General features: G+C 47.6%; 1 protein-coding gene across 1 annotated transcript in view; it reads right to left on the reverse strand.

The window, feature by feature from the left end:
* LOC147892295 (protein argonaute 1A-like) overlaps nucleotides 1–13,560 on the reverse strand; it is an 87,566-nt gene extending 74,006 nt beyond the window's left edge. Inside the window, exons 1-8 of the mRNA XM_087388292.1 lie at nucleotides 13,303–13,560; nucleotides 12,780–12,979; nucleotides 12,531–12,683; nucleotides 12,289–12,422; nucleotides 12,025–12,158; nucleotides 11,826–11,932; nucleotides 11,460–11,592; nucleotides 11,156–11,272 (exon numbers count right to left, since the gene is read on the reverse strand). Of these exons, the coding sequence (XP_087244418.1) occupies nucleotides 11,156–11,272; nucleotides 11,460–11,592; nucleotides 11,826–11,932; nucleotides 12,025–12,158; nucleotides 12,289–12,422; nucleotides 12,531–12,683; nucleotides 12,780–12,979; nucleotides 13,303–13,464 (1,140 nt within the window). The 5' untranslated portion in view covers nucleotides 13,465–13,560. The remainder of the gene's footprint in view (nucleotides 1–11,155; nucleotides 11,273–11,459; nucleotides 11,593–11,825; nucleotides 11,933–12,024; nucleotides 12,159–12,288; nucleotides 12,423–12,530; nucleotides 12,684–12,779; nucleotides 12,980–13,302) is intronic.
* Between the last annotated feature and the right edge of the window lie 1,449 nt (nucleotides 13,561–15,009).

Genomic DNA, 15,009 nt, shown 5'->3' on the forward strand with positions numbered 1-15,009 from the left:
GTTCATATTCCTAAATCTGATCGTGAAAAGCTTGATCCTAAGTCCCACAAGCTCTTGTTCGTAGGCTACAACTCCGCGTCTCCACTGGATATCGCCTCTATGATCCTCGCCGCCGCATTATCTCCGTGAGCAGGGATGTCCTTTTCGACGAGCGGGTCCTTCCGCCATCCTCCGACTCTCCTCCTGTTCTTGGAGATCCGTCCGATGCCCCGGAGCCCTCTCTCCCTCCACCTGCCTCGTCCCCCGTTACATCCCCTCCTATTCTCTCTCCTCCGCCTCCTCCGGCTCCACCCTCGTCTGCTCCTCCTTTGGAACCCCGCTCGGTACGTGTTCCGCGATGGCTCATTGATACTCTCCGCTCCTCCGGTCTTGAGGATCCCTACTCCGAACCACACCCTGATGATGGGCCTCGTCGCTCTCATCGCCATCTCCCACCGTCCTCTTCTGATCCCCTCCATGTCAATTACGCCCTTATGTCTCGCATCCTCGCCACTCGTGAGCCCACTACCGTTCCTCACGCTCTGGCCCAGCCTCATTGGAAACAGGCTATGGAAGCGGAAATTCATGCTCTTCTTCGGAACCACACCTGGGACCTTGTCCCTCGTCCCTCACACCGTTCCGTAATTGGTGTCCGGTGGATTTTCAAAACAAAATACGCCTCTGATGGTTCTGTCGACAAGTATAAAGCTCGGCTGGTGGCTAAAGGCTATGCCCAACGACCCGGCATCGACTATGGGGAAACCTTTGCACCTACCGCCTGGATGAGCAGCACCATCCGAACGATCCTTGCTCTTGCAGCCCACCATCAGAGGCCCATCTTTCAAATGGACGTCAAATCAGCATTTTTGAATGGTGATCTTCATGAAGAGGTATATGTGGATCAGCCACCCGGGTTCATTAATTCTCGTTCTCCTTTCATGGTCTGTCGCCTTCGCAAGGCCCTCTACGGTCTCAAGCAAGCTCCTCGGGCCTGGAATCATCGTATTGATACCTTCTTCTGCCGCCAAGGACTTCTTCGCTCTCTGGCTGATCCCAATTTTTATCTTTTTCATGAAGGACAGCTTCATACCTTCATCATTCTTTATGTCGATGATCTAATCCTCACCGGGAGTCATACCAATCATATCCTTGCCATTAAAGTTGCTCTTCAAACTGAATTTGAGATGACGGATATGGGCCTTCTCCATTTTTTCTTGGGTCTTGAGATTTGGCAGACTAAGAGGGGGTATTTTGTCTCTCAGCAACGCTATGTTCACGAGCTCCTCGAAACTTTCCAAATGACTGACTGTCGGCCCATCACTTCTCCCATGGATCCCAACTCTAAACTCTCTGCTTCTGGGTCCACTGCTTATCAGCAAGGGGGGGCCAGAGGGGGTAGGCTGGCCGACCAGCCAGGCTTTGGCCGACCAGCTGGTCGGCCCAGTAGCTGGTCGGCCCAGTTGGCTGACCGACCAGGCTGGTCCGTCTAGGCAACCTGGTCGACTCCCCCCTGGCCTGCCCTATAAAAGGGACTCCTTCCCTTCACTTCCCTCACTACTCCTTGCAGCTCCTCAAGGCCCAAGTACACAGCCTGCTCCTGACCATCCCCTCAGAGCCCCCTCTCAGCTGCTCAGTTGGCTGCCCACACTCCAGCAGCAGATCTTGCCTCTTCAGGGCTCTTGCCTCCTCGCTCCAGGCCTCTATAGTTCCCTTGTTCCAAGGTTCCTGCCTCTTCACCCAGGCTCCTTCAGCCTCCTCTTCTCTAGGCTCTTGCCTCCTCAGTTCAGGCTCCTCTAGCCTCTTCACTCCAGGCCCCTGCCTCTTCGCTTCAGGCTTCTCCTGCCTCCGTGCTCTCAGGCTGCAGCTTTCTTGTGCCCCCCCCCTTTTCCTCTGCTTCAGTTCAGCCTCTCCTGCAGCTCCTGTTTTCTTATCTTATTCAAGATATCTTGTATTTCAGTTGCTGCCCTGGTTTAAGGGCTGATTTACAGCAGATCAGTTGTGGCACATTTTGTTATCTCTAGTGTTCTCTGTATGGCTCTATAATTTCAGTTTGTTTGCATCTTCCGCTGCCATTTTTAATAAGATTATGAAACCGTTGCCTACAAATCACACAGTGCTATTTCAAATCTCAATTCTTTCCTTAATAGGCATAGCGAGATGGATATAGCCTTAGATCTTTGAACAGTGCCACAGTAGTAGATCATGCATTGTAGATTGCTCCAAACAAATGGACAAAAACCTGATACAAAAGAATGAGTAAGGCGTGTCACCATCTAGCAAACAACGTTCTACCTAGATGTGGACCCTTGACCACCCAAAACTGTCATCTACCTCCTACTGGCACCTTTCAACGTTCATCAGCCTGTATGCTCTCCTAGAGCTTCAATGGGCTGCATAACGATGCCCCGCAAACAGACCTCCTTGCTACTCCAGTGGACAGCCAACGGTGAGACATTGTTTGCTCCCAATCCTTCATTTCCCTGACCTGCATTGTACTGCTCTTCACCCTTGACACGTCCCAGCACTCCTGAAACCCCTGATCTGCAAAACAACCACACACAACATCAGAACTGAGCAGGCTGCTCACCACCCAACCGTGACATCTACGGGATGTGATCCCGAATCAGAAGATGTCCCCTCCGAGCCACGAGCTGAGCTACTGGCACGAACTCCCAATCAGATCCAAACCAGCCTGGTGTCCCATACCACCAGGTGGCGCTGTGAAGCCCTGGATCTGTCACTGGGCCTTGGGCTACACTAAGATGCAGGCGCGCGTCCGCGACTCAATCCAGGATCAGACCTAGCACCTGGGAACGAGACTTGCTCCCAACTGCACACTCAGAACTGAACCCCCTGGGCCTCTTTTATAGACTCGGGCCTCGGCGCCAAAAATAGCGAAGACCTATAAATAGTTCGTACCCTTGCCACTCAACCCGAGAATCAAGCCTGCCTAGCTCTAAGCCTCCCCAGGCTAACCTGAGCTAGTTCTGTGTACCTAGTACACGTCAGATACCAATCCGTGCACATGACACTCTCCCCCTCCTCTAAGAACTCACTCCTGAGTTCGCTAAGAAATCCGGAAATGTTCTTTGGAGGTTTTGTAATGTCTCCCATGTTGCATCCTCCTCAACACGATCCTTCCACTTAATCTTGTATTCCGTGATAGTACGATTTCGAATCTGTCTTTCACGAAATTCAAGAATAGATTCAGGTTCGTGAGGAATAAAAGTCAAATCTGTAACTTCTATAATCTCATGAGGAGAAACAAGTTGATCATCTGCACCCAATACTTCTTTCAGTCTACTGACATGAAAGACTGGATGTACTTTAACATCAGGAGGCAATTCTAGTCGATATGCAACTGGTCCAATTCTTTTAATGACCTTGAATGGACCACAGTATCTGGGAGATAATTTCGGAACCAAACCAGTACTTAGGCTCTTGGATTCCTTAGGAATTCTCAAATATACCATCGTTCCTTCAGAGAACTCTCTGGGTGAACGATGTCTATTAGCATAAAATCTGTCCCGATCTTGGGCACTTCTAATAGACTCCTTGGCAAACTGCAACATCTCCTGCATGTCTTGCAAGAAGTTCTTAGCAGCATCATTTTGAATCCCTTTTAATCCTACCATAACTGGTGACTTAGGTTGAAACCCGTACATAAGCATAAAAGGACTATAACCTGTACTAGAATGCTTTGCACTGTTGTAAGCAAATTCAATCATGGGTAGATAATCTTCCCATGAAGACTGTCTCTTAGATACATATGCCTGAAGCATGTCTTCAACCAGCTGGTTGACCTTCTCTGTACTGCCATCGAATTGTGCATGATCCGAGGAACTCATACTTAGAGTAGTTTCCAACTTCTCAAATACAAGTGTCCAGAAGATACTTGTAAACTTTGAGTCCCTGTCACTGACTATGTCAGATGGCAAACCATACAGCTTGAACAAGTGGTCCACAAACTCGTGAGCCAACTGAACAGCTGAAATAGTTGTTCTTGTAGGTAAGAATCTAGCCATTTTTGTCAAACGGTCGACTATGACCCAAATAGAGTCATGACCCTTGCGCGTTCGAGGTAAACCAGTAATAAAATCCATGGAAATACTTTCCCATTTATTACCTGGAATCTGTAATGGCTGTAATAAGCCCGCGCTTCTAAGGCGTTCAGCCTTAGTAACCTGACAAACTCGGCAACCTACTACATAGTTTTCAATAAATGCACGCATCTTAGGCCAATAAAAGGTATGCTTCACAAGAGACAGAGTCCTATGTATACCTGGATGTCCCGCACTAGGAGCATCATGACACTCCCAGAGAATCTTGGACTTAAGGTCCAGAACATCAGGCACACAAATCTTTTCATTCCGGAACAGCAAGCCGTTCCTAATCATCCACTGACCTCCCGCCACCTGTATCCTAGGTGGCACAATCCCTGAGTCCTCGTCAACCATGGAGCTCCCATCCTGGACTCTCTGCCAATAAGAACTGAAATGACTATCAGTTGCGTATAGCCCTCTCAAGGATTGAAATAGGTCTGAGGATATTTCCGTAAATGACAAAGCATTTACAAACTTAACTCGACTTAAGGCATCCGCCACACTATTCAACGAACCCTTACGATAACGTATTTCGAAATCAAAATCCTGCATTAGCTCTGCCCATCTAGCTTTCCTTCCCCTCAATTCTGATCCATCACACACATACTTAATTGACTGGTAATCAGTCAATACAAGGAACTTTGAACCATACAAGTAGTGTCTCCAAACCTTGAGAGCATACACTACAGCATAAAGTTCCTTCTCCAGTGTGGGCCAACGATACTGGGTGTCGTCTAGCTTCTTACTCTCAAAAGCTACAGGTCTGCCCTCTTGGAATAGAGCTGCCCCAATCACATAATCACTCGCATCGGCCTCTAAAACATAAGGCCCGGTAGGATCGGGTAATGCAAGAACGGGTGCTTCCTTGATAGAAAACTTCAAGGTTTCAAAAGCGTTGTTCATTGCATCATTCCAAGAGATCGGCTGGGTAGACCTGCGTCCACGACCTTTCAATATGTTGGTCAAGGGTGCCGTGATACGTGAATAATCACGGACGGACTTCCGAAGAAATACCGAAAGAACGAAGTTGTTTCACAGTCTGAGGGATAGGCCATTCTAAAACCTTCTGGATACAATCCAGATCAATGCTAATACCTTCAGAAGAAATCTTGTGTCCTAAGTAAATGATATCCTTCATAAAGAAGTCACATTTATTCATCTTGGCATAAAGCTTATGCTGTCTTAGAACAAGTAAGACAACCCGGAGGTGTCCTATATGATCCTCAAGTGTTCTACTATATACCAAGATATCATCTAAGAACACTACAACAAATTTGCCCAGAAAATCCCTGAACAAATCGTTCATCATCTGCTGAAAAGTAGCAGGAGCATTGGTCAAACCAAAAGGTAATACGAGGAACTCGTAATGACCATACCTAGTCCGGAATGCGGTCCTATCTATGTGTTTAGCATAGATACGGATTTAATGATAACCCGTACGCAAATCAATCTTAGTGAAATACTTCGCTCCGGCCAAACGGTCTATCAAATCATCAGAACGAGGTAAAGGATAGCAGTTCTTAATTGTAACTTTATTTAATCGTTTATAATCTATACACATTCTCCAGGAAGAATCCTTCTTCTTTCTTAAGAGGACAGGTGCACCCCAAAGTCTTCTGCACAAATTTGTAATTAACAAAATTGTGAGAGCTGCCCGGATCAAAGAGAATGTGAACCTGTTGGTCCCTAACTTCTCCATAAACTCGGAAAAGATCATGGGAACTAAACAACGAAGTATTAAAGGTACAATTACATGAAAGGGGGCAGGTAATGACATTTACTGAAATACCTGTCATCGTGACTTGGTTGGCTCCCTTGGCTGCGGTACGTGGACCCGCCTGGAGCTTCGGTCCTAGCACCAACTTTTGGTTCTTCCGCTTAGGACACTCATTCTTTGTGTGGCCCCGCTCCTCGCAATAAAAACATCGGCCTTCTTTCTTGAGCCTGAGAGTGCCAAGGAAACGGGCCTTACCATTCTTCGCAGGAGTTAAGCTTTTCCTGGAGGCGTTGTCCGTAGACTTCGTCTCCCCAATACCAGTTGCATGCTGAAAGAACTTGCGTTTGTTCTTTCCGCTCGTCTCGGTAACTGTGGTTGCCTTGGTACCGGCCATGGTATCATCATATATGCGCACATATGTCATGGCCTCCTGCAATGTTGTGCACTTGTTGTTCTTAATCTGTAACTTATAGGAGTCTGGCAAACCATCCACGAAAAAACCTAACAAGATTACAGGATCCATTTTAGTGGCCCTGGTTTGCGGATCCCTAAATCTTTGAAGATAAACTTCAAAAGTTAAATTCAATTTTGACATATCGAGGGCCTTGAGCTTGCCGACGATATCGTAGTCATCTTCCTTCTTCAGGAACTCCTTCCTGAAGATGCCCTCAAAATCTGTCCAAGTATCAGGCTTAGGTTGGAGCTCTTTCCACCAAAGCAAGGCTTTACCTGACATAAACCCTGCTGCCAACTGAATCTTTTTCTCATCTGGATAGGGGTGAAATTGGAAGTGTACTTGCCAGTTGTGCAACCAAGTGTCAACTACCTCCTTTGTTCTTGATTTTTGGTCACCTGGAAAGGGATCCGGAGTGATATTCGGGCCTAGCACGGAAGCCATGGCATCCACATGCGTGAGTGCCTGAACCGTGCTAGCCAGAAGAGTCAGAGTTGCTTGTATCCCCTGGAGTTGCTGTGTCAACCCCGATTGATTAGCATTGACTTGCTCAAATTTACCATCAAGAGCAATCGTAAACTCACTGAAGGCTTTCTTAGTTATCAGGTCGTCATAGAGACCCTGATCATCCTCTCCCACTGGAGTGTAATCTAAGTCCTGCTCTCCCATAGTGAACTCGGGATTTGGAGCATCAGACATGGCTGAAATCTGATTTGATTACGTACGGAGAGAAATAACTGACTGAAACGAAGCACAGAGGAAGATGGAGCAGAAGAAAACCGTCCCGAATGAAGCTGACGGAAGGAGATGCTGTAACCTGGCGAATCGGAAGACCCAGAGTCACGGAGCCTCCCCGAACCCGCAAGCCGGATGCGCAGGCTGCAGTAGTAGCTGTACGGTCTGCTGACGCAGGCCGTACTGTTGCGGGCGTGGCTGGTACGGCTGCTGACGTGGCCTGTACGGCTGCTGACGCAGGCCGTACGGTGGCTGCAGGTCCTGGCGCAGTCTTTGTTTGGTGCAGCAGCAGGTACAGGAGCTAGCGGAACAGTCCGTACAGGCTGTACGGCTGTTGCAGAAGCTGTACGGACTGTTGCAGAGGCTTCGGGAACCGTGCAGGGCTGACGCAGGCAAGGGCAGATGTGAGAGGCTGATCGGAAGCAGGGCGATGCTGACGCGAGCTGTACGGACGAGGCTGGCTGGGCACTGATATCGAGGTAAGGGCTCGAAACTCGAGGCTGCTTGTGGGTAGCCTAGCACCCAGCCCCCACCTATATAGGGTGCAGGGCTGCCTTATTTGGAAGCTGGGCTTCCAAAAAAGGCTGAGCCCCTCCAGCTTTGGAGGGGTGCTTTTCCGAAAAAAGCACCCTCCTCCTGCGCAGGCTGCACGCAGCCCTAGGCGCAGGCTGTTCGCAGCCTGTTGCGCAGGCTGTGGACAGCCTATTGCGCTGGCTGTGGACAGCCTATTACACAGGCTGTCCAGCCTACACTGCCTCGTCTACTCCGCCCCTTCCTAGGCTCTGTATCCCGTCCTCCCTTGCTGTCTTTTCCCAGCACTTCTCTCCTACCTTTCTACTCTATTTCTCCTCCCTCTAAACTTCTCTCCGAAGCCTTCAGAGATTTCGATTCTCTCTCACTCCTATTCTTCTTTCTTTTCCAGATCTTTCTCCACCCCTTCTACCCCAGGTAGTCAGCAAAAACGCAGCAGGAAATTTCGAATTTTAGGGCATACCTGGAAGATAAATCCGTCAAAATTCTCGCATCAGAAGTTCCTACCTCAGGAGTTGGCTCTGATACCAACTGACACGTCCCAGCACTCCTGAAACCCCTGATCTGCAAAACGAGCACACACAACATCAGAACTGAGCAGGCTGCTCACCACCCAACCGTGACATCTACGGGATGTGATCCCGAATCAGAAGATGTCCCCTCCGAGCCACGAGCTGAGCTACTGGCACGAACTCCCAATCAGATCCAAAGCCTGGTGTCCCATACCACCAGGTGGCGCTGTGAAGCCCTGGATATGTCACTGGGCCTTGGGCTACGCTAAGATGCAGGCGCGCGTCCGCGACTCAATCCAGGATCAGACCTAGCACCTGGGAACGAGACTTGCTCCCAACTACACACTCAGAACTGAACCCCCTGGGCATAGTTACCAGCCGAAACGGAAACGGAAGAAACGGAAACGGAAGAAACGGAGTTTCCGGGCCCCGCCGAAACGGAAACGGAAGAAACGGCAATATGATACAATTTATGTATAGAATTTTATTTTTTATACATAATATAATTATCAATAGAGTGCAATTTGCAAATCATACATAATACAATTATCTAGACTTGAAGCTTCAGCCTTCAAGCATCAATGCATCATTCATACTTCTTGGAGCCAGTGCCTCCTTTATAACTATCTAGGAGGGAGACATGGACCCAATAAGCATCTCTCGGCATTGAGGAGGATGGAGAGGTGAGAAGGAGGATGGAGAGGTCACAAGTGAGAAAGGATGGAGAGGTAGAAGGAGGATGGAGAGCTCAGAGGTAAAAGAGGATGGAGAGGTGGAAGGAGCCTGGAGGATCAGAGCCTAGAGGTAGAAGTGAAGGAGGATGGAGAGGTTACAGGTAAGATTAAAGAGAGGATGGAGAGAAGAAGGATGGAGGGATGGAGAGCAGGCTGCCAAGCTGCAGCTTTTGCAGGATGGAGAAGATGGAGCAAAGGATGAAGAGGATGGAGAGAGAAGGATGGAGGTCCGAGGAAAACGGGATGGAGAGTCCAAGAGCAAAGGATGGAGGGATGGAGAGAGCTTAGAGAAGGTGGAGAGAGCAGCAAGGATGCACAGGAGGAGTGCGATCGGCGGGAGGCGGCGAAAAATGGAGCCAGGCAGCGAAATCACAACTTTTGGGATTTAGGGCAAAAACAGGTTTTACGAAACGGCGTTTCTTCAAGAAACGCCGTTTCCGTTTCGCCGTTTCCGTTTCCAGCCAAGAAACGGCCGTTTCGTGCAACTATGCCCCTGGGCCTCTTTTATAGACTCGGGCCCCGGCGCCAAAAATAGCGAAGACCTATAAAAAGTTCGTACCCTTGCCACTCAACCCGAGAATCAAGCCTGCCTAGCTCTAAGCCTCCCCAGGCTAACCTGAGCTAGTTCTGTGTACCTAGTACACGTCAGATACCAATCCGTGCACATGACAACCCTGTAGATAATCTATAGGCTGGAGTGCCTGTTGTGTGACCTGCTTTGCTGCGAGTCTCGTTGCTGGCCTCCCTGCTGCTCTCCAAGGCAGCCTGCAACACAGAGTGTGAATGAGTATGCCCAAGGCTTGGGCCCTGTTTATGGGGCTGAAGGCCAGGCCTACCTAGTCTCTAGACTGGCCGACCAGTCTGTAGACAAACCTAGGCTCCGCCTGTTACAAGCTGGCAATAGCCAGCAACTTAGCAGCAAAGAGTCTACAACAGATTGCTCTTAGAGAGCTACAAGATCTGAAAGTGCATGGGTGACACCAGTGCGTCCGACCATACACGCTGAAGTCCAAGACTCGTAAGGAAACCACCCCCTTTATTGGAAGCCTTCGATCTTTGAACAGTGTGACAGTAGTAGATCATGTATTGTAGATTGCTCCAAACAAATGGACAAAACCTGATACAAAAGAATGACTTCAGCGTGTCACCATCTAGCAGACAGCGTTCTACCTAGATGTGGACCCCTGACCACCCAAAATTGTCATCTACCTCCTACTGGCACCTTTCAACGTTCATCAGCCTGTATGCTCTCCTAGAGCTTCAATGGGCTGCATAGCGATGCCCTGCAAAACGGTGGACAGCCAATGGTGAGACATTGTTTGCTCCCAATCCTTCATTCCCCTGGCCTGCATTGTACTGCTCTTCACCCTGTAGATAATCTATAGGCTGGAATGCCTGTTGTGTGACCTCCTTTGCTGCAAGTCTCGTTGCTGGCATCCCTGCTGCTCTCCAAGGCAGCCTGCAACACAGAGTGTGAATGAGTATGCCCAAGGCTTGGGCCCTGTTTATGGGGCTGAAGGCCAGGTCTACCTAGTCTCTAGACCAGTCTGTAGACAAACATAGGCCCCACCTGTAACAAGCTGGCAATAGCCAGCAACTTAGCAGCAAAGAGTCTACAGCAGAGTGCTCTTAGAGAGCTACGAGAGAGACTGGAGGTGCATGGGTGACACCAGTGCGTCCGACCATACACTCTGAAGTCCAAGACTTGTACAATTCAATTTGGAGTAAAGGAAACCCCCCCCCCCCTTCCCCCCTTTATTCCAGAATTAATTAAGGCTAATTAGGGCCATTCCCACCAACCATTATGATAAATTAGTTAGCTTTAATTAGCTAGCTCAATTATATCAACAAGCTATTGGATCTCCATTGCTTTCCACTATGTTATGCAGCAGGTGGTGTTGATAGATATGCCAAATGGTTACTTCATGCTATGGGGCCCATTGTTTAATCTTAGAATCACAATGGTTTCTTCTTTATAATAGCTTTTGGTAGTTTATTAAGTAACCTTGCCCCTCATAAATTTTGCACGACCATATTTCTCCAAGTAGCATTGATTCTACCAAAATGATATGCATCACTTGCAAACCGAGGCACGTTGTCTTATCCAGGATTGCTTGTTGACCACGTCTATAGAGACAAGGACTCGACAAGGATTTGCTGCTTGCATTCCTAACCTATTTTCATGCTCAAGCATTTGCAGTCTTTCAATGCCGGTTGATATTCCATCAAGGAGAGCGTGATTGTAAATTAGAGGAGTGCAAGCATCAAGAGTGCGTTGTCCATCGGCTAAAATTTGGTTGTAAAATGACTTTTCAAGGAGGTATACTTAGGGAAAGGCTTTTCCGTGCCGTGCAAGATTATTCACAAAGCACAGATTATTCACAGATTACCTGCTCAGTTTTAAGCATCCGCTCTTCAGTAGGCACACAAGTTGCGCCAAGAAGTCCCTTTTTCTGAGTGTCATTCATCATTTTCATATATGGCTGTCCTTTTACGATTTTGCAAACCTGTGTAGTTACATGAATCAACAGTTCCTTTGTGTTATTCCAAAACGCATGATGCCAGCGAATGCGTTTCTAGAGACAGGCTATTCAAAGAATGGACGAGAAAACACGTGCGTGATGACAAAAAGGCCATGAACACCTGATTCTTGCAAAGACGCAATTCTTACATTATCTGAAATAAGATGTTTACCTCCATGGGCAAATAGCGCTTCTTTTCTTTGGCTCCACACTCGATGGCAGGAAGACCGTGAAAAACAATCGTGTAATTGTAGGTTCGTGTGAAGTAGTCAACAACTGACATAGTCTCACCGTTCATATCAAACCTGTCACAAGTACAAATAGCCATAGTTAAAAGCCAGAAAATTCATCCAGACGTAATTATTGCCTCATCCTATATATCTGTAGATTTTAGTACTGTTTCCCCAAAAAAAACGAGCAAGCTCCATCACACTACCTCGAATCACCAAATCAAACGCAAATTTGGTGCGACAGCGATGAAGCATGTTATGTCAATCCAAGATGTCAATCTAGAAATATCGAAATGGGAAATACACACGTTAATTCGCGCAGAGGTTGACTGGTAATGCTCTGAATTCGGTACTTTCGCTTAGTCTCGGGATTATGTTCTGTTTCAACGCGAATTCCCTTCAATAACTTCTTGGCCTGAAATGATAGACTCAAAAAAGTTTCTCATACAGCTTCGCTGAATTTTCATTTTACGCAGACACTTGCAGCTTGCCGGCTATCTCGCTCACCTTTACTCTGGCCGTATCCCCACGTGCATCTGGCCTCGCAAGCTCAAGATTAAGATCACGTGGATCCATTCGGAAGGCGTGAGCAAGAAAGTCTGTTACTCGAACTGGCTCAATAAATGGAGCAGCAGCGATATCTGTAGAACAGCCAGTTGCACAAGTGAACGAGTAAGCGAATTCGTGCATCTTATATAAAGCACTCGTGCATATTCGAATGAAAGCCCAATGTAGCATAGTTTCTATTAGCTCTTCAGGCCAAACGCATACCTACGTTAAGGGTCAAATAGCCATCCTGCGCCGGTCTTATTGATTGGTAAAACCCGTTGTATGCTACAATTCCACCTCCCAAGCTAGTTTCTCCGAAGCTATCGCCGAAAAAGGACCTACCCCTTGGCACAAAACTGGCCAACACGAAGCGATCATCGCGGTCCTCGGCCCGCCATTGGTATAAAAGCTGCAAATTCATAAGCAGCGGTTTGCCGCACACAACAAACATGTCTAGAACGTACCGTTTCATCATGGCGGCTTCGCGAAGGACGATATCAAGTACTTGAAGGCTTTCCTGCGGAAATGTTCGACGCCTGCCTGCAAGGAACTCTTGGAGGAGTCGTAAATCCAATCTAGATGCCTCTCGGAGTGTAATTTTAAAAACTCTATTGCGCCTGCAAGAACGAGACACAGAGACTTTTCTTAAAGAGCGGGGAAAAGTATGTCGAGGACAATTTTGTTCAAAAGCACCAAGGATGAACTTCGCAAACCTCCTGTTCCCAACATCCTCTTTGTGGACAAGGTCAACCTGCATTTCAACGTGCTCCGCAAGCTCCCTGGCAGTGTAAAGAGCCCTTTGACCATCGTACGCCGGAATGGAACCAGCTAGCTTTTCTTTGCCATAAACGTTGAACGCCTGCTGTAAGATATCACGATGCTGGCCTCGAGGAGGCTCTGGCTCGATGGTCACCTGAACATTGAACATGAATGGAATACCGTAAGTTCAGCACTTAACGAGAAGAGCAACGAAAGCAGAGCGTTCCCCGGGCAAAGCGTTAGCAATAAAATTTGAACTCCCAAACCGAAACAAGTTGAATGCTGTAAGTTTATGGAACGGAAGGCAATGTCGTTTTTGACAGAAGAAGTTAGAAACGAAGAAGGAACCACTCCAGAGAACGCGCTACGATACCCTCGACGGCAGATATACAATCGTCAGGAACGAGCTTCCAAAAATCATCAGGAGAGAGAGAGAGAGAGAGAGAGAGAGAGAGAGAGAGAGCGCAGAACACCTACATCGTAATGGAAGAGAACTTTAGGGTCGGAAAATTTGACGCGGAAGTGGTTGGCAAAGACGACGGTGCGGGCACCACGGGAGCCGAAGCCGGGGCGAGGGGCCAGGGCGAGGGCATCGACGCTGGGTGGAGGACGAGGAACGTTGCGAGGGCGCGCTGCCATCGCCAAGCAAGGGACGGGTAGAAAGTTCAAAGCAGCAGCAAAACAAAGACGAAGACGAAGAGCAAGAGGGAGACGAAGACGAAGAAGAAGAGAAGAAAGAAGCAGCAGCAGCAAGCGACAAGACGCAGAGCGTGAACTGGCTTTCCTAGGTCATTATTACTCTAGGGGATCTAGATGGATTAAGTAGGTCATTATTACTTAATCTTGATAGATTTGTGTACCTAGATATGGCTATCCTTTTCACACAGCACGTTGTTCCTCCACTTAAGGGAAAGACCCGGGGCGGACTGGACTGCAGACGACTGGCGATAGGCGGTAACCTGTCAGTCCGACCCTGGGGCTTTCCTATTGCATTCTGTAGGTCACGAAAGCAACGTCAACGATAATTCTCCCAGTTTTGCAGATTATGGTGGCCACCTTGACGTTGCGAAACCTTTCCAATTTAGAAAATTCTGCACTCCCTCTGCAAAGGAGGCGCTTTTGGATCCAAAACAGAACGCACATATGTTTTTCAAAGAAATCTCCATAAAAAACTCACAAGTAAATTAACTTCTTTAAAATTACATGTGGGAATTGGAGAATCCAATTCTCCATTGTAGCACTACCTCGTTAGAGGCAATGTTGATAAAGTTTACTCTTGTGGGTAAATGGTTTCAAGGTTTTAAAACATATAGGTTCTAAGACTAAAATGCTCATAATTGTTAAGGGCCTCGGTCGGTGGAAGAGAAATCTCCACCATCTGATCAAAGGCTTTTCTAAATCGCTTTAAGGTGAAATGCTTGTCGGAATAGTCAAAACTTATGCCAAATTGCACAAAAAAGTGACACATAACCATTCCACAACATCGAAAATGATGAGAGACAGTTTCCATGAAACACATGGCAGGGTTTGACATGCGTGCATTCGCCAAATTGCACTACCTCGTCGTTGAAATTGTGTCACTATCAATAAAACAATGAATTACCGAGGGTAAAACCCTCTCTCAGTGGCCCAAGGTCGCCCTTTCAGAGCAGGAAGCTGCCAAAAAAGGTCTCTTGCGTGCCTTCCCAATGCTTCCCTCCCGGGAAAGGGCTACCTAGGCCTTTTCCCTACAACCTTTAAGGCTTTTCTATGACTAAAATACAGATGCTATAGTCTCAAAAATCATAACTCCCAACCAATTTTTTGGCCATTAGACAGAGAGCACTATTCTCATTTTAGCACTCCCAATTTCATCAACCACCTTTTGTTAGGAAGAGCTTCCCTACTAGTTTCTAGTTCAGCATCACCCTACAAGATCTATGTGCGCTTTTCCAGAGGCTCCAATCCTCAACAAGTGCCTTTACATACTTGAAAGAAGCCATGGGCACTCTAGGGTTAAATGGTTCTAAGCCCCATCTTTCATCATAGTCACCCATTAACTGCATTCCCCCGTGTAGGGGTTGAAGAGGGTATCTTGCCATGTTTTGTTTTTTGTAGCTGCTTGTAGTGCGGGTCGAGGGTGGATAGCCCACAAACCGACTAAGTTTTGTAACTACAATCATTTTTGCAGGGGTGACCACTCTT

The sequence above is a fragment of the Dipteris shenzhenensis genome, chromosome 17, assembly GCF_047967505.1.
Source record: "Dipteris shenzhenensis isolate YYH24624 ecotype China chromosome 17, Dip_SZ_1.0, whole genome shotgun sequence".
In the NCBI taxonomy this organism is placed as follows: Eukaryota; Viridiplantae; Streptophyta; class Polypodiopsida; order Gleicheniales; family Dipteridaceae; genus Dipteris; species Dipteris shenzhenensis.